Genomic DNA, 19,001 nt, shown 5'->3' with positions numbered 1-19,001 from the left:
GGCCAAGACAGAGCACTCAGAAGACCCCACCTGCTCACCTCTCTTGTTCCCTCACAAACACCTACTGTGCATCTGGGGCTCTAGCTGCCAGTTACTCCTCATAATACTCTATGCCTCTCTCTGGTCTCTGAGGCCACTCTCCCACAAGTAGAGGGTCCATCCCACCCCTTGCTGTATGCTGGCCCCAAGGGGTGACGTATCGGGGGGACAGAGGCCTCTCCACCATCAAGTCCCTTGGATTTTGAGGGAATAGACCTCTCAGAGTGCATAGGTGGCATAAGGCCTGCTGCCAGGGTGAGGCATTCCTAGGGCATGCTTCAGCCAAAGGAAGGACTTTTCATTCCATTGATATTAATGGAATAATGGTAGGATTTAAATGTGCTTCGCTGTGGCAGGACTGTGGCACTGTGCTGCTGGGGTTTTAAAATGTCAGGGTGTACGTATGTTAGATGGATGGACTAGAGACGTGACTTATACTAATAGATTTGTTTTTTTATCTTGGTTGGCATGCAGTGTCAGGCACTGTGCTTGGGCTATTAGCATATTTTAACCCAACTGAAGTTACTCCAAAGAAAATGCAAAAACAGTGCAAATGGTTTGCAAATTGAAGTGCTCAAAATACGAGGTTCTTTGCAATAATGGGTATCAGCCAGTATTAGCTCTAACATTCCAGGCGTTCTTCCAGGGTAATAAAGTTGGGTGAGCAAGCAGTACACGGCGTTCTTACATATTAATAACAGTGCAGTTACTTCAACACTATTTCGCAATCACATTCAGGGTAATTTTCATCCCTTAATGCTGGGTGTATACCGAGGACATTACTAAGGCCTGCAGTCCTTTGCTTGGGTGCATATGCCCCACTGATCTTACAGTATTCGGATTCACTTCTGAGTAAACGTGTATAAGACTGTGCTGTTAATACAGATTGGTCATCCCTTAATCATGACATAGCCACAGCCATATACCAAATGGAAGGGGATATTTTCAGCTGTTTTGGTGCCTAAGGAAATTTTGTTGTTGTTGTTTAGTCGTTTAGTCGTGTCCGACTCTTCGTGACCCCATGGACCAGAGCACGCCAGGCACCTCTGTCCTCCACTACCTCCCGCAGTTTGGTCCGGCAAGCCACTCCAGTATCCTTGCCAAGAAAACTCCATGGACAAAGACAACAGGCCTAAGGAAATAAGCATGGCTAAAGTAAGGATTCTCTAATCCTCACTGTTGGCATGGAAGGTGGCATTGGAGCAAACTACACATTTACTTTGTAGCTTGTCTTTTGAATTCAAGGCCTCACTCCCCATTGCCAGTGCAGGGCACCTGATCTGGATTGAAACGCTAACATGGGTGTTAAGAGGGGCTTTGACTTTATTTGGGCCACCTACACGTATATGAGAGGGATGCAGGTGGAGCTGTGGGTTAAACCACAGAGCCTAGGACTTGCTGATCAGAAAGTCAGCGGTTCAAATCTCTGTGACAGGGTGAGCTCCTGTTGCTCGGTCCCAGCTCCTGCCAACCTAGCAGTTCAAAAGCACATCAAAGTGCAAGTAGATAAATAGGAACCGCTCTGGCGGGAAGGTAAACGCCGTTTCCGTGCGCTGCTCTGGTTCGCCCAGAAGCGGCTTAGTCATGCTGGCCACATGACCTGGAAGCTGTACGCCGGCTCCCTCGGCCAGTAAAGAGAGATGAGCGCCGCAACCCCAGAGTCGGTCACGACTGGACCAAATGGTCAGGGGTCCCTTTACCTTTACACATATATGAAGCGGCCCTGTTTAAAATACAGCTGCTACTCCTGTGCCCACCTTTAAGATCAGTACTGTAAGGCTGGTGGGCAGTAGTGACTGTATAGTTATTATTTGTATGCTTCTATCCTATATATTATCTGTGAGAGATATGGATGGATATGCTAGCTTTTTAAGAGCTTTCCTTGGATTTCAACCGAAATGTTTTCGCGTCGGGAGTCTTCGGTCGTTATTAAACGAAGGTGCTATTACTTAGCTTAAACTGCGGCTTTAAATTGTACGTTTTAATGCTTCCTTGGTTTAAATTGTACGTTTTAATGCTTCCTTTTAATATGTTTATCCACTGTAAGCCACCTGGGTGGGGGGGAGGCGATGGCCTTGGAAACATTTGAAATAAAGAAACTTCCATTGGCTCCGCCACTAAACCCTCGCTGGAAGACTGCAGTTTCCACGGGCGGGGGAAGAGTGTAAAAACACGGAATCCAAAGGTATGAGGCACCTTGGGTTTACATGGTGAGCGAAGTGTGGGGATTCCCAATCCGAATTCCAACCTCAGCGACTGCGAGAGGTTGGAAGTGGGACGCTGCCGTTCCTTCCGTGCTAATGAATGCGGCACACAGGGAAGGTTATGATTTCTCTGGTTGTGCTTGTGCCACGGAATACTCCTGAGGCGTTATCTGTGCGCGCGCGCGCAAGCGAGGAAGGCCGCCCGCTCGCGAAAAAGCCAGCGGAGTCCTCTTGTCAAAGCACCGGAGCCTCCTCTCGCTCGCCTCCCCCCTCATCCCGCCGCAGTCGGAGCGACTTCAGGGTTGTCACCACCGCCGTCTGGGGCGCCTCGGCCTTGGCCTGGCTTGCGGGCTGCCGCTGGTTGGCGACGGGGGGACACGTGAGGGAGAAGAAAGAGGCGTGAGGTTAGGGCGGGAGGGGGGTGGAAGAGAGAGGAGAGGAGAAGCGGCGGCGGCGGCGGCAGGAGTTCCCCCGACAGCTGGAGGCTGCGGTAGTCGGCGGTGTCGGCCGCAGTAAAGCAGCGGACGGCCGTTGTTGTTGGCGGCGGCGCGCGCTGTGCGCGGCGGCAGCGGCGGCTCCTCCTCCTCGCTTGGTTGCCTGGGCTCGAGAGCCAACCCCCCGCTTCCTCGGCTCGCTCCTCCTTATTGACAAATACACAAAGGGCCGCGCCGGGCTGGAGACGCGTCTGTGGAGCCGGCATGGGAGACAAGAAGAGCCCCACAAGGTGAGGAGCCAGGGAGGAGGGGAAGCGGGCGCCGACTCGCAACAGGCCGCTGCTGCTGCTGCTGAGGGGGAGAAGCGGTGGCGGCGCTGTGAGGGGGGCTGCCGTTGCCGTTCGCCGCCGCTTCTCCCCCCTCCCCTCTGCTGCCAAAGCCTCCGGCGGCGTCCCCTCAGCGCAGCGAATGGCGGTGAGCGGGCGCTGGGGGTGGCGGCGAAGAGGTAGCTGGCAAGCGGCGAGGCGAAGCGAGGCCCCGAGCGAGTGGGAGGGAGGGAGGGAGGGAAGGGAGCGATGTCTTGTTTTGTGCCTTAAACCTCCTTCTCTCTCCTCCTCCTCCTCTTCCTTCTCCTCCTCCTTCTCGCCGCCCCCTCTTTTTGGGGGGTGTTTAGGCCGAAGCGGCAGCCGAAGCCGTCCTCCGACGAGGGCTATTGGGACTGCAGCGTGTGCACCTTCCGGAACAGCGCCGAGGCCTTCAAGTGCATGATGTGCGATGTGAGGAAGGGCACCTCCACCCGGTGAGTGAGCGGCCCAGAGAGGCCTGCGCTGGTGACACCCGCATCCCCAAGGAAGGAGGGAGGGAGGGAGCGGGGCTGGCCGAGGAGAGGCGTCCGGGGGCCGCCGGCTGGGAAGAAGAGCAGAGCCCGGAGGCTGCTGCTGCCGCCACCATCATAGCCACCAGGGCAGGCTTTTTATTATTTATTGCTCTCCCTCCTTCTTCTTCCTCAGGAGAGGGTGACAGGAGAGGGAGTGGATGCGCTGCATGCACCAGCTCTCTCCTCCATTCCGCTCTCCTCCTCCGTCTGCTTTCCTTTCCTCCCCTCCTCTCCCCGCCCTTGCCCAGTAAACATGGTCTCTTTCTCACCCCCCCCCAAAGGCTTAGAGATAATTTCTTTTCTGTGAACTTAAAGGCACACGTTCTCTCGCACCACCCTCAATGGTTCGATTTGCCAGTCATGCAGTCTGGAATGGGATAGAAAATAAGCTTTCCCTCCTCAGCTTTTTTTTGCTTTGCTTTGCTGTGATCACACAAACAGTGCAGATGTCTGGAATGTTTGCTGTTTGTTTTTAATTCTGCTCATGGTGATGTAGCATTCCCTATGTACATAAAAAACCAAAAAAACTTAAACTGACTAAATGTGAATGCTGTCCTGTTGTGCAAAAATAAGTCGTCTTCTGTTGAAGGTAGGACAGAAATGGATAAGGGCTTGGATTTTCTTTTTGAGGCCTGCTTATAGTCCACTGTGTAGCCCTGTTAGCTCATTTAAAAGATGACTTTTGTAATTATATTTCATGGTGGATTAGAATACTTCAAGAGGGGGGTGTCAACAAACAGTCTCTTGGTTGTTCGTGTCTGTTTCATACTAGCTGATATTTTGCTGAAGTGAGGGCCATTGTCATGTCTTGCCTTAATAGCAAAATGCCCTTCCTAATGTTGGGTGGGATATGTGTGAGGAGAGAGGAAGAATCCCTGGGAGGTACCTGCCAATGAGGAGTGTAGAATGGCAGCTGATTAGTTGCCAGTTACTGTTTTGGGGTTACCATGGTGGGGGAACACGCCTTTACTGGTAATTTTTGGGAGGCAGTGACTGAGGCAGGAGCTGTTTCAGTCAGCACCTTGAAAGCATAGTTGCTATCTGCGCAGGAGCTCCTGGCATATAGGCTGTTGATGACTACAGGAGCCACAGTGCTGACTAAGAAGATAACTCTTGCTTCCACCCTGGCCTTCCATTGGTTACATGTGAGGTCTAGGAACTTAAAGCATACATATTTTCCACTTCTCATCCTCACCTCCCACATTCTGCCTTTACCTTCCAACAGATACTGGTAAAGTTACACATTTTCCTGTGCTCTTCATCTTCCTCCAATGGTGGCAGATGCTTCACGTCAGAGGACCATCCCAGCAGCTGTTTCTGGGACTGGGCCACACATAGGCAAATGTCAGGTTTTTGTCTCCATACAGCACTTATTTTCCTGGAGGAAAATAAAATCCATTTACATAGATTTAAGTGGCTGTAAAAGGTTATAGTCAGAGATACTACTGAGGGAAAAGGTAAATCCATTCCCCACCCATGGTGATTCCTGGACATTAATAATGAAGATTGGTCCTATCTGCACAACTGTGTCATGATTTCTCTTTTTCGGTCACACTAAATTGTGATAAACAGGAGATGGCTTATTTATGTAGAATTGTTTATTTTACTCACAGCAATATTGTTTGCCCACTTACAATTAATTATATACCCTTTTTAGGTTATTACATACCCCTTATAGGTTAGATGCATTCCATTGCTTGGAAAATTCTGTACAATCCAAAATAAGTCTTTTGTGCAGCAGCATTACAGGAAAAATGTGGAAGTATTGTACTTATGAGTCCAGTAAGTCACAGGTTTACTAAGCCTCAGTGACTGAGATTTAATGCACTGAAGCATATGCATGAATGATTACATATTTACTAATTGAATATTTATATGCTGCTTTACTTTTGCCCATGGTGGCTCACAGAGCAAATAAAAGATAGCCATCCTCAAGATGGCGGCGCGCATAGACGCTGCGGCTTAGTGCTCTCCCTTAGCGTTTTGTTTTGTTTTTATTATTTTTATTATTTTTGCTTGGTCCGAGTATGTCTGACCGGGCAAGAAAGATTTACAGCAGGCAGGAACTTCTGAAGGTCGGGTTACAGTGTGAACGAGCTGTAAGAGCTGATTATTTTCGCCCAGATAACGTTCCGGTGGGAGTAGCCAGGCCGCCGGGCTCTCCATGGATTACTATGCCTCCAGGGAGGAGGCGAAGGCGGCGTAGAGACAGGAGGCAAAGGCGGGGTTGTCGGGCTGGCGTCCTGGTAAGATTACAGAGGAGTCCATCTAAACCACCACTCCCCAGCATATTTCTTGCCAATGTGAGATCTCTTGCCAACAAGATGGATGAATTGAGGTTGCAGGCAGCAAAGAACAGCCTTGTAAAAGATTGCTGCGTTTTATTTGTCATTGAGACATGGCTTCAACCGTCCATACCAGACACAGCTATTCAGTTGGAAGGCTGGGTGGTACATCGTCATGACCGAGGCATGGACTTCGGAAAAACCAGAGGAGGGGGGCTGTGCGTATATGTGAACAAATGCTGGTCCAATAATTCTAAGACTGTGGGCAGTCACTGTTCACCGGATTTGGAATATGTGGCTGTTAAATGTAGACCAGCCTATCTCCCTAGGGAGTTTACAGCTGTTATGTTGACTGGTGTGTACGTGCCACCAGATGCCAATGCCAACTTGGCTTTGGGATGCCTGCAGAGCCTTATCAGCAGCCAGCAAGACAAGTATCCTGAAGCTGTGCACATCATTGCGGGAGACTTCAACCATGTAGAACTTAAAACAGTGCTCCCAACGCTCTATCAGCATGTGAAATGTCCCACAAGAGGGGACAAGACACTAGATAAAGTTTATTCGAATGTAAATCACGGCTATAGGGCTTTACAGCTGCCACACTTGGGCCAGTCCGACCATATGTCTTTGTTCCTGGTACCAGCATATATCCCACTCAGGAAACGGGCTCCCACAATATTAAAATCTGTTAAAATCTGGCCTGAAGGTGCTATTCACCAGCTGCAGGACTGTTTTGAGAGAACTAATTGGGATATTTTCGATCGTTCAGACCTGGAGGAGCACACGGCGGCAGTTCTGTGCTATATCAATCACTGCACAGACACTGTCACAGTAAACAAATCCATTCGGTTTTATCCCAATCAGAAACCCTGGATGAATAGAGAGGTCCAGGGCCTGTTGCGGGAAAGGAACAGGGCTTTCAGGTCAGGCGAGGTGCAGCTTTACAGTGTGGCAAGAGCAAACTTGAAGAGGGGTATTCGACAGGCAAAACGGGATTATAGGCTGAGGATTGAGGACAATTTAAGGAGCAACAACACAAGACAGATGTGGCAGGGGATTCAGCACATTACCAACTACAAACCTAACCTTGGTGCTGTCGACGGTGACCCTTTGCTGGCGGAGGAGCTTAACCTCTTCTTTGCTCGCTTCGAGAAGGAGCCACCTGAGACGCCGGTATTACAGCCACCAGCCCATAGGGGCCCCTCATTCACGGTAGAGGAGCATGAGGTGAGAAAGGTATTGAGGATGGTGAATCCGAGGAAGGCGGCTGGACCTGATGGCATCACTGGAAAGGTGTTGAAGGGCTGTGCGGATCAGCTGGCGAGGGTCTTTACTAAGATCTTCAACAAGTCCTTACACCAGTCTATTGTCCCACCCTGCCTGAAGTCGTCAACTATTGTCCCTCTGCCTAAAAAATCCACAATCAGTAGTTTGAACGACTACAGACCAGTTGCACTGACTCCAATCATCATGAAGTGTTTTGAGAAACTGATGCGCCGTCATATTATTTCCTGTCTTCCATCAACTTTTGACAACTACCAGTTTGCATACAGGGCAAATAGATCCACAGAGGACGCTATCACCACCACTCTCCATGCTGCTCTGTCCCATCTGGAGCAGCCGGGGAGTTATGTGAGGCTGCTGTTTGTGGACTTTAGCTCAGCTTTTAACACTATCCTCCCCCATAGACTGGTGTCCAAGCTAGAGGCGATTGGACTCTCCAACTCCACCTGTCTCTGGGTTTTGGATTTTTTGTCAGAACGTTCTCAGAGGGTTAGAGTAGGGTCACATATGTCCACAGCCCTTAGCCTTAACACCGGCTCACCACAGGGTTGTGTGTTGAGTCCCCTGCTCTATGCTCTCTATACGTATGACTGTACAGCCACCTATTCCAGCAACAAAATCATCAAGTTTGCTGATGACACTACGGTGGTAGGGCTCATTTCAGGAGGGGATGAGTCCGCCTATCGGGACGAGGTGGAGCGGCTCTGTGTTTGGTGTGGAGAGAACAATCTGGCTCTTAATACGGCTAAGACCAAGGAATTAGTGGTGGATTACAGGAAAAAAAAGGCGGACATTCAGCCCTTGCATATCAATGGGGAACGGGTGGAGAGGGTGGCGGAATTCAGGTTTTTGGGAGTAACTATCGATCAGGGCATGACTTGGAGCGCAAATACCACTGCTCTGGTGAAGAAGGCCCAGCAGAGAATTTATTTCCTCAGACTTTTAAAGAAGAACAATCTGAGTGAGAGACTGCTGGTGTCCTTCTACCGAGGCTCCATAGAGAGCATTCTTACATACTGTATTTGTGCTTGGTTCTCCAGTTGTACAGCTAGGGAGAGGAAGGTGCTCCAGAAGGTCATAACCACAGCACAAAGGATTATTGGTCAACCTCTCCCATCTTTGGAAGAATTGTACGGTTCCCGTTGTCTTAGGAAAGCAAACAACATCCTGCAGGATTCATCTCACCCGGGATACAGTCTGTTTGCACTACTGCCTTCTGGCAGGAGATATAGAAACATCAAGTCAAGGACAAATAGACTGAAAAACAGTTTTTACCCGAGAGCTGTGGCCCTTTTGAATGCTGTAACTCGATAGTGTGACCTGGGAGATTGATGGGTGTGGGTGTGGCTGGAATGTGGTTTGTTGGTTGTTGTTGTTGTTTTGCTTTTGTTGTTTTTAAGGGATGGCATCCAATTTCGTTGCACTTGTGCAATGTTGCACGTGTGTAATGACAATAAAGAATCTATCTATCTATCTATCTATCTATCTAAAACATAATTTTAAAGCAACAATATTTATAACCAATGTAAAACAATACACCTAGGCATAATAAGAGACAATATATCTTCTAAACCTTATGCAGGGCAGAGATAGAATAACACCACCTGCTATCAACAGTGGGGACCTCAGGGCAATTGTGCTAAAAGCCCCCTCTTGGTAGCTGCTGTTATTGGTGAAGTGAAAGGATACAAGGTCTTGTCGCTTAAGTGTACGTGCAGCATTGGCTGATATAGGGGAAGACAGTCTCTCTGGATCTTAGGCCCCAAAGATCTTTAGAGTTAAGCATCATCACCTTGAACTGAGCCAGGAATGTGCTAGCAGTGGTACAGTTGCTGCAGCACTGGCTGAATAGGCTCTCACCTTCCAATGTTCAGTAAGAGGCAGGTGGTGGCATTCTACATCAGCCCCAATGTAGTCCCAATGTAGCATACATTACATGTAGTCAATCCTGGACATAACAAGAAAATGCATCAGCATAGCCAGGTCTCAGTTCTCCAAGAAGAGACTAGGCCTAGGAAGACGATAAAAATGGCTTCCTAGCTACTGCTATTACTGGTGTATCCAAAAATGAGGAGATAGGGATGTTTCAGCTCCATCTATCACAGGCATACTAACCCCTTCCAAAGCCGCCTTGCCCTCTTTAATACCATCCATTTGTCCTTAGCCTCCATACACTTATTTACGAGCATCTTCTGGATGTGTACATTGATTACACTCAACCCCAAAGCTCTAGATCAGGGGTGTCTGTTTCCTGGCACAGTCATTTTTTGTCTCTCCCAAGACCTGCCAATTTTGGCAATGACCAAAAAAGGGGGGGAAGAGGGGGAGAAAGATACAGCACTAGGGTAGACAGCGTGTTTTAAACCTCTCCACCCAACCTCTCATCAGTCATCAGATTGATCAGTTGATAAGCAGGCAGGGGGTGATAACCCCTTCTGAACAGCTGGTCAGCATGGATCAACAGGAGGGTCTGCATCCTGTGTCTGTATTTGTGATAGAGTGGGATGGCCACACCCATCACTGGCATGCAGTTGCCAGAGGGCTTCCTTGGGACAAAAGAGGTTAGCCACCCCTGCCCAATTCCCATAATGCTGAACTGATACCCCCAGATTGAAAAAGTCATAGGAGAAGCCTGTGTGTGTGTGAGAGGGGGGGGGGAGATACATGTCTGTGCAGGCTTGCAGTTCTGCATCTTGATCCTGTACAAATCGCATGGAGTTTAATGGGTTTTAATTTCAAGTAGGAAGGCATAGGATTTCATCCACTAATCAAGGTTTACAGGATGCAGTTTTATAATAAAAGCTATGTCTTTATTCATACATTGTTATATTGAATATTTATGCCAAAGTGTATCAAATTAATGAGTAGAGATTTAGCAAAAAAATTATTCAGGTTGATGTCTTCATAATAACCTTGCTAATACTGCTTATATTATATGCCTTCTCTTACTATTTTTTGTACCTTGTTTAGGCATAATTAGTATTCACTAATTTCAGTGGTTCTAGCCCAGTGTTGGCCAAACTTGGGTTTCCAGCTGTTTTGGGACTACAATCCCCATCATCCATGACCACTGGCCCTGTTAGCTAGGGATGATGGGAGTTGTAGTCCAAAAACAGCTGGAGACCCAAGTTTGGCCAACACTGTTCTAGCCATACTTGGAGTAGAACAATGAAATCAATGGACTTAGCTCAGCCATGAGTAACTTAAGTCCACTCATTTCAGTGGGTCTAATCTGATTATTGACTTAGTTGGATACCACATTATGAATTTTCAGTAAAACATCAGTTTGCCTGATCTTTCTAACCTGTATGCTCTGTTGGCTTCCCTATGCTTAATGTTTTCCACCATTATCATAGCTGGCAGCTCACTGTGTAAAATAAATACATAAATAAAGCAGTTTTGGCATAAAGGACTATTTTTTTCTGGTTACTGGAAACCTGCCTGGTATTCTACAGTGCTTCCTCCTTGCCTTTGGTACTATTCAGCTGCACCACAAGTGGTTTTTCTTTTCCTCCCATTATGTCCTTGGAGATATTAAAATATTTGAATAAGTGACAGATTTTGAAGAACTGCCTTGCTGGATTAGATCAAGATTCATCTAGTTCAGCATGTTGTTTCCAACAGCAGCTAGCCAGATGCCTCTGAAAGCTTACAAGCAAGGTATTAAGTTACAATCATTTCTTTTAGTTTTGTCTCAAGTGTCTGATAAGCAGAGATATACTGCCACTGAATATGAATGTTCCATTTATTTATCATGGCTAATTAACAGACCAATTTTTCTGTTCCCTGTTAAGCTCTAGCTGAGTTCATGGCCATCACCTTAACTTGTAATAGTGACTTAAACATTAAATTATGCAAGGCATGAAAAATATTTTTGTAAACTACCGATACAGTATAGTAAGGTCATGCATATTTGCTCTCAGATTGGTGGGCACAGGAGTATATCTCTTGCTGCAATGGCCTCAGTAGAAGAAGTAGAGGAAATGTGGTTTTGTGGGTGAAAAGAGTATGAGAGGTCAGGGATCTAGAAAGAGAGAAAATGAGCATTGGCTGCCTCTAGCATTTACTTATACTGTATGGAAATGATTTGATACTTCCTTACACACCAAACTTTATCCAAGAAAGGCTGTTGGCACCAATCTGGCATTGAAACCTGAATGTTCTGGTTACACATTTGTTAAATAGTCCAAGTACAGAGATCATGAAGTCCCATTCACTTTCTTTTTCAGAAAGGAGGATTCAGTGGAAACTCCTTGTACTTCTAGTCATCTAGTTGGTAGGGGATGGTGGGACTCTGAAAAGTGGTGGGTGTGGTCTATTTTATACCTCACCTAGGTTTATAGTATTTAACAAATATTATTTATTTATTTAATTTGTATATTGCTCTTCATCAGGAATTTTGTTTACATCAGGAATATGTGTCTGACTTTATCCTTGCAAAGATGTTTGCAAAAAGCAACATCTTTAAATTATTGACAGATACCAATAATCATTTCCTTTTAAAACTCTAATTTAGCAGCATTAGAGTTGTGAGACTGATTCCAGTTGTGATAAACTATTGTGTAGTCACCAGAGTCCTTAGAATATCAGAGATTTCAATTTGATACATACATTTTGATATAGATAGAATTTGATATCAACTCGTGATACCTAGAGTTTCAGTAAACTCATTAATTTGGAGGGAATTTGCTTAGTAATAATAGAAATGGTCAGATATACAGTATTGATAATTTTTGCATAAAATGTTAAGGGGTAAATTCAGAAGCAAGCAAAACATTTAGAACTTGTGCTGCTATTTTATACAAAAAGACCGGTTTTTGTCCATGTCAGTCATGCAACTATATATAACAGTCTTCTCACATTCATACATAGGCAGCCATGCATTGCTCTAGGGTGAATCTGTATACAGACGTAATATCAGGTTTCTAGCAACTATGTTGACACCGTTTTCTAAATTTGCACTTGAAAGACATTACATGCTATCCATTCAAATAAAATGAAATGCAAATAGATTTTGCAGGTCTGAAACCATATTTGGTGCTCAGATTTGAGAAGATCGGTATTCTGTAAAATGTATGGTGTCATAACTGCCAGGTGATACAGTGAACAAATTCCCTTGCTATTGTGCTTTTGAGGATAAGTGCCTTCTGTGTGGAAGTGATAGCCTCAGATGGTTCCCAAAGGGCATTGCTTTGCATTGTAAAACCACTGCCAAATATTGCAGTAGGCTACACAGCAATCTGTTAAATGTTCAGTGGTGAGAAATGTTAGTAATTAAGTCCTCAGAAATTTGCAGTTTCAGTTTATTATGTATTTATTAATTAATATATATGTGCTTACTGATTATGAGTGTTCATTTACTCTGTTCTAGATTATATGACAGATATGAATACTATGAAATTTACTGCATAATATTGTAAAATAAAGATTAATTGTGAAAGTCCCTGTATGCTTTCAAAAGTAAAAACATTTGTGCATGAAAATTCAATAATAATTATCAATGAAGAGAAATAAAGTAATTTCATGTTTTCACAAAATAAATCTAAGGTGCAGCAATAACAGTGATAATCATGTTGGGGCCTTTTTAGATTTCACTGCTTGTTGTCTTTATAAAGCCATCTGTTGAGAACAGAGCACTGGACTTGATAAGACTATTGATACAAGCCAGCAGAGTTTTCCTCATGTTCCATGAAAACATGGGAGTTAGGAAAAATCTAATCGGGTGATTTTTAATTTTCATATAACATTTATGCCTTCATCAGCTGTACTTGCTCCAGAATGTTGACAGGATGTATATATTGGATGTGCATTCTATTGAAAGCAATGCAGTGCATCTAGTATTCGATGCTCATCTAATTTATGCCCATAGTTGAGAATCATTGAAGAAGATCTGCAGCCAGAAGCCATTTGGGCTTGCACATCTCCTGTAGATTGGAACACTGGAATATATTTTGTTAACACTATATTTCAGGCAATTCTATTTTGTTTGGTAGACTGTGAGATGTGATACATCTACAATAAAATACTCATTTTTGCAAGAAATTATTTCAGCTGGTGGTACTTTCCCTTTGTTTTAACATCGAAGCAATGCCTGCAACAAAACCAGGAATATTATGGTTTAGCATTATTTATACCCAATTTTAAAAAATAACATTGAAAATATTGGTGTATATTTTGACAGTTGCTTTAAGTTTTCTGTGCTTCCAAAGATACACATTACTGGCAGAAGAGTCAAGGCAGTTTAATTTATTCTGCTACTAAGCTTACAGTTTTAAATTGGGTGAAATTGAATGGTGCCCATCCACCAGTGGAACAGACACCATTGGCAGAATGAATTTTCCCCCCACCCGCAAAGCTCCACATGCACACATGTATGTGAGTGAAAGTCACACTTTAGATATTTGTGGTGGGCAAGAGGGGGGCTAAAGGATGGATTTTAGAAGAAGGGCTAATCTGTGGCCCTCCAGATGCTGGACTCCCAACTGCCTACAGCCCCAGCCAATGTGACCAACTGACATAGTTGATGGGAGCTGCAGTCAAATAACATTTAGGACCACAGGTTAACTACCGCTAGTTTATAGATACCTGAGCAAAGGAGAATGAGCATTTTAAGAGTGTTGAAATTCCAATGCTTAACCACATACATTTTGCTTATCTGTCTCTTTTCCATTGGATGGTTTGCAAGTTGTTTCTCAAAACCAAGATAGCTAGATACTTGTTTTAAAATAGTAATTAAAAAACTGAACTTTCCAGGATACTGTTTTACACTAAATAGAAGATTCAGCATTGTGCCTTGAGCATGTATGTGTGTGCTTGCATACACAGAGACCCAAGTAAAATAGCATGAGGTAGCATGTGTCCATCATTTGGGCTTGCTTGCTTATCATGTCCAGGTGCAATAATCTTTAGATTTTAGAGCTTGAATTCTCTACACCAATTTGTAAGAAATACTTTAAAAGATAGTTACTCACTGAAGAGGAAGTACAGCACTTGAATCTTATATGAAGGGATCATCAGGAGATTGAAGTTATTCTGCCTGTGCCATTTCTCAGTCTGACACAGAGGTGGGGAAAATAAAAGAATACAAGAAGGCAATAGTCCTATGCATCTGTGTTTATACTATACACCAAAAGTGTGTGGTTACAGTGCAAATAGGGATTCCAGGCTTCATAAGCTGAAATGTGTCCATAACAGGACCCAACAATGTCCTAGCTCAAATATAGATATAAACATTTGGCCCTCCAGCTGTTACTGAACTATAACTTCTTTCAACCCCAGGAACCATGGCTAGTGACCAGGGTTGATGGAAGCTGTAGTTCAGCAACACCTGTCCTAGCTGCATCCATTCCTTACTCTGTAGTCAACACGGATGTGAGAGATTTTACCTCCAAAGCGAAACACAAATTGATCACAGTGATTCTTATCGTGTAGTGGACCCCGCCCTGTGGAACGCCCTCCCATCAGATGTCAAAGAGATAAACAACCACCTGACATTTAGAAGACATCTGAAGGCAGCCCTGTTCAGGGAAGTTTTTAATGTGTGACATTTTAATGTATTTTTAATCTTGGTTGGAAGCCGCCCAGAGTGGCTGGGGAAACCCAGCCTGATGGGCGGGATACAAATAATAAATTATAATAATAATAATAATAATAATAATAATAATAATTATTATTATTATTCTACAGTCTTTGCCTCAAGATATACATTAATTAGCCTCCAATCATTCAAAATAGCTTTACTAGCCAACAACATACTGATGCATTGGAGAAATAAGGTGTCACCACACTTTGACAAGGCTCCATAATTTGGTAAAGAATGTTTGATGAAATTCTTTATACTTTCTTTATCAAAATATGACATAATAGGCATCACTTTATCAAAATATGACATAATAGGCATCACTGAAACCTGGTGGGATAAGTCCCACGATTGGAATGTAATAATGGAGGGATACAATCTATTTCAGAGAAACAGACCAGACAAGAAAGGAGGAGGAGTGGCATTATATGTCAGGGATGTGTATACCTGTGAAGAGATCCAAGATTTAGAACCTCAAAGCCAAAGTGAGAGCATTTGGGTCAAAATTAAGGGAAAGAAGAATAACGGTGACCTCATTGTGGGAGTTTACTATAGATCCCCAAGCCAAACGGAGGACATAGATGATGCCTTCCTGGAACAGATGGCCAAGCATGCAAAAGGAAGGGAGATAGTAGTAATGGGGGACTTCAATTACCCGGATATTTGTTGGATGTCAAACTCAGCCAAGAGCATAAGGTCAAACAGATTCCTCACTGGCCTTGCAGACAACTTCGTTGTCCAGAAAGTGGGAAAAGCAACAAGAGGAACAGCCATTTTAGATCTGGTCCTAACCAATGATGATGACCTGGTTAGTGGGGTAGAAGTGGAAGGATCATTAGGCGCGAGTGATCATGCTCTTCTGAAGTTTACTATACAGCGGAAAGGAGCAGCCAAGCATACTAGGACTCAATTTCTTGACTTTAAGAAAGCCGACTTCATAAAACTTAGGGAAGTGCTGGGTGAGATCCCATAGACAGTAATACTAAAAGGAAAGGGAGTTCATGATGGTTGGGAGTTTGTTAAGAGGGAGATAGTAAAAGCACAACTTCAGGCAATACCAATGAGACGGAAACATGGAAGGTGCCTAAAGAAGCCAGGGTGGCTATCTAAAGAACTTTTAACTGAGTTAGGATTAAAAAAGGATGTGTACAAAAAATGGAAAAGGGGGGAAACCACCAAAGAGGAATTCAAATAAATAGCCAGCACGTGTAGACACAAAGTCAGAAAAGCTAAAGCACAGAATGAACTCAGGCTTGCTAGAGAGGTTAAAAGCAACAAAAAAGGCTTTTATGGGTATGTTCGTAGCAAAAGGAAGAACAAAGAAACAGTGGGGTCACTCAGAGGAGAAGATGGTGAAATGCAAACAGGGGACACAGAAAGGGCTGAACTCCTCAATGCCTTCTTTGCCTCAGTCTTCTCCGATAAGGAAAACAATGCCCGACCTGAAGAATTTGGAGCAAATGATTCAGCAGAGGAAACACAGCCCAGAATAACTAAGGAGATAGTACAAGAATACTTGGCTAGTTTAGATGTATTCAAGTCTCCAGGGCCAGATGAACTGCATCCAAGAGTATTAAAAGAACTGGCAGATGTGATCTCAGAACCACTGGCAGTCATCTTTGAGAATTCCTGGAGAACAGGCGAAGTCCTGGCAGACTGGAGGAGGGCAAATGTCCCTATTTTCAAAAAGGGGAAAAGAGAGGACCCAAATAATTACCGCCCAGTCAGTCTGACATCAATATCAGGGAAGATTCTGGAGCAGATCATTAAGCAAACAGTCTGTGAGACCTAGAAAGGAATGCTGTGATCACCAATAGTCAGCATGGATTTCTGAAAAATAAGTCATGTCAGACTAACCTGATCTCGTTTTTTGACAGAATTACAAGCCTGGTAGATGAAGGGAACGCAGTGGATGTAGCCTACCTTGATCTCAGCAAGGCATTTGACAAGGTGCCCCATGATATTCTTGTAAAGAAGCTGGTAAAATGCGGTCTTGACTATGCTACCACTCAGTGGATTTGTAACTGGCTGACTGACCGAACCCAAAGGGTGCTCATCAATGGTTCCTCTTCATCCTGGAGAAGAGTGACTAGTGGGGTGCCACAGGGTTCTGTCTTGGGCCCGGTCTTATTCAACATCTTTATCAACGACTTGGATGATGGACTCAAGGGCATCCTGATCAAATTTACAGATGACACCAAACTGGGAGGGGTGGCTAACACCCCAGAGGACAGGATCACACTTCAAAACGACCTTGACAGATTAGAGAACTGGGCCAAAACAAACAAGATGAATTTTAACAGGGAGAAATGTAAAGTATTGCACTTGGGCAAAAAAAATGAGAGGCACAAATACAAGATGGGTGACACCTGGCTTGAGAGCAGTACATGTGAAAAGGATCTAGGAGTCTTGGTTGACCACAAACTTGACATGAGCCAACAGTGTGACACGGCAGCTAAAAAGGCCAATGCAATTCTGGGCTGCATCAATAGGAGTATAGCATCTAGATCAAGGGAAGTAATAGTGCCACTGTATTCTGCTCTGGTCAGACCTCACCTGGAGTACTGTGTCCAGTTCTGGGCACCACAGGTCAAGAAGGACACTGACAAACTGGAATGTGTCCAGAAGAGGGCAACCAAAATGGTCAAAGGCCTGGAAACGATGCCTTATGAGGAACGGCTAAGGGAGCTGGGCATGTTTAGCCTGGAGAAGAGGAGGTTAAGGGGTGATATGATAGCCATGTTCAAATATATAAAAGGATGTCACATAGAGGAGGGAGAAAGGTTGTTTTCTGCTGCTCCAGAGAAGCGGACACGGAGCAATGGATCCAAACTACAAGAAAGAAGATTCCACCTAAACATTAGGAAGAACTTCCTGACAGTAAGAGCTGTTCGACAGTGGAATTTGCTGCCAAGGATTGTGGTGGAGTCTCCTTCTTTGGAGGTCTTTAAGCAGAGGCTTGACAACCATATGTCAGGAGTGCTCTGATGGTGTTTCCTGCTTGGCAGGGGGTTGGACTCGATGGCCCTTGTGGTCTCTTCCAACTCTATGATTCTATGATTCTAAGATAATTATTTTTTTCTGGCCAGGGTCTTTCAGATATCTTTAATGGGCCAAGCAATCCTATGAATGTGGCTTATGTCAGCATAACTTCCCATGTCCAGTCTATTATGCATATAAACCACAGACGTATTGACAGAAACTGGTGGATTATTTTTATGCTGTTACTTAGTTTTAGCATATTCTCTTCTAGGGATCAGTTGAAATAACAGTAGCTGTTATGGCTTGGTTGTAATACATGGTCAAAGATGAGGGCTGCTAGCCATGACTTTTATATCCATTAAAAACCATAGTGATCAAGAAATAACTCCTTAAACGTGACTGCATTACATCTCCATTTTACAATAATGCAAATCAAAATACAACTGCGAAGTTCCATGATAATGGCAACCTGCAGACTCATTTTTCATTTTCATGTATAGTTAATGTGTTCTATATCATTTTAAATATCATTTCAGAAAGTTTCATTATCTGGCAACATTTTTTCAAAATGACATTTTACATGTGAGTAAAACAACAGCAGTGCCATGTACGACTCAAAATATTTCTTTTCCCCCTCCCTAAAGTTCAGTGAAAGACCTCTCCCAAGACAACAGAGAAAAGGTTAATGATACTTGGTTGTATTGATAGTTTTGGTTTCTCATTGGTGTAATGACTATAAATTTTATGTTTCAAACAAAATCATACTAGCTAAGGCCAATAAAACTTAAATTGGTTGAGTGTGTTGGATTAGTCACACAGCACATACATTCTCCACCAACAATTGAAAAGGAAAAACTATGTTTTAACTTTTTTCTCCACTTTGATGTTCTTGGTATTAAGAAAATGTGATATTAACTGAAATGTGTTTTATGTATAACATTTTTTTTTGTGATGTAACCCCACAATGGTGCAGCTTACCTAGCATAAATGTGTTGACATGGGTGTCATTTAAACCTCTTTTTAGGACTGTCATCTTTTATTCTCTGAAATGGTAGTAATTATTAGGAGAGCATTCCTATGCAGAAGAAACTGGCCCAAAGCAAGCTAGTGTAAATTAAGCTGAAGTACAGTTACACCAGATCCAGACTTTGTTCAGCAGCGGGGCTGCTGTTGTTGCTCTCCCTAGGTCTGTCACAGGGAAAACAAGCCTTTAAAATAGTGTTGTACACCAGTAGCTAGGGCATGTGGTTGAGCTGAGCGGGCTTGAGCCTCAGCTGAGTCAGAATGAGCAAGTTGAGCAAGTGTATGTTTGGATGA

General features: G+C 44.2%; 1 protein-coding gene across 2 annotated transcripts in view; it reads left to right on the top strand.

The window, feature by feature from the left end:
- The first annotated feature begins 2,469 nt into the window (after nt 1-2,469).
- The window catches only part of YAF2 (YY1 associated factor 2), a 31,222-nt gene continuing 14,690 nt past the window's right edge, over nt 2,470-19,001 (top strand). Inside the window, exons 1-2 of one of the 2 annotated variants that reach the window (XM_053406280.1) lie at nt 2,470-2,967; nt 3,351-3,476. In XM_053406280.1, the coding sequence (XP_053262255.1) occupies nt 2,942-2,967; nt 3,351-3,476 (152 nt within the window). In that variant the 5' untranslated portion in view covers nt 2,470-2,941. Of the gene's footprint in view, nt 2,968-3,130; nt 3,190-3,350; nt 3,477-19,001 lie in introns of those variants that run through there. The other variant, XM_053406279.1, reaches the window with a different exon arrangement.

Source organism: Podarcis raffonei, chromosome 10, assembly GCF_027172205.1.
Source record: "Podarcis raffonei isolate rPodRaf1 chromosome 10, rPodRaf1.pri, whole genome shotgun sequence".
Lineage (NCBI taxonomy): Eukaryota > Metazoa > Chordata > Lepidosauria > Squamata > Lacertidae > Podarcis > Podarcis raffonei.
Note: the sequence above shows the minus strand (reverse complement) of the source record. Positions and strands in the feature narration are given on the sequence as shown.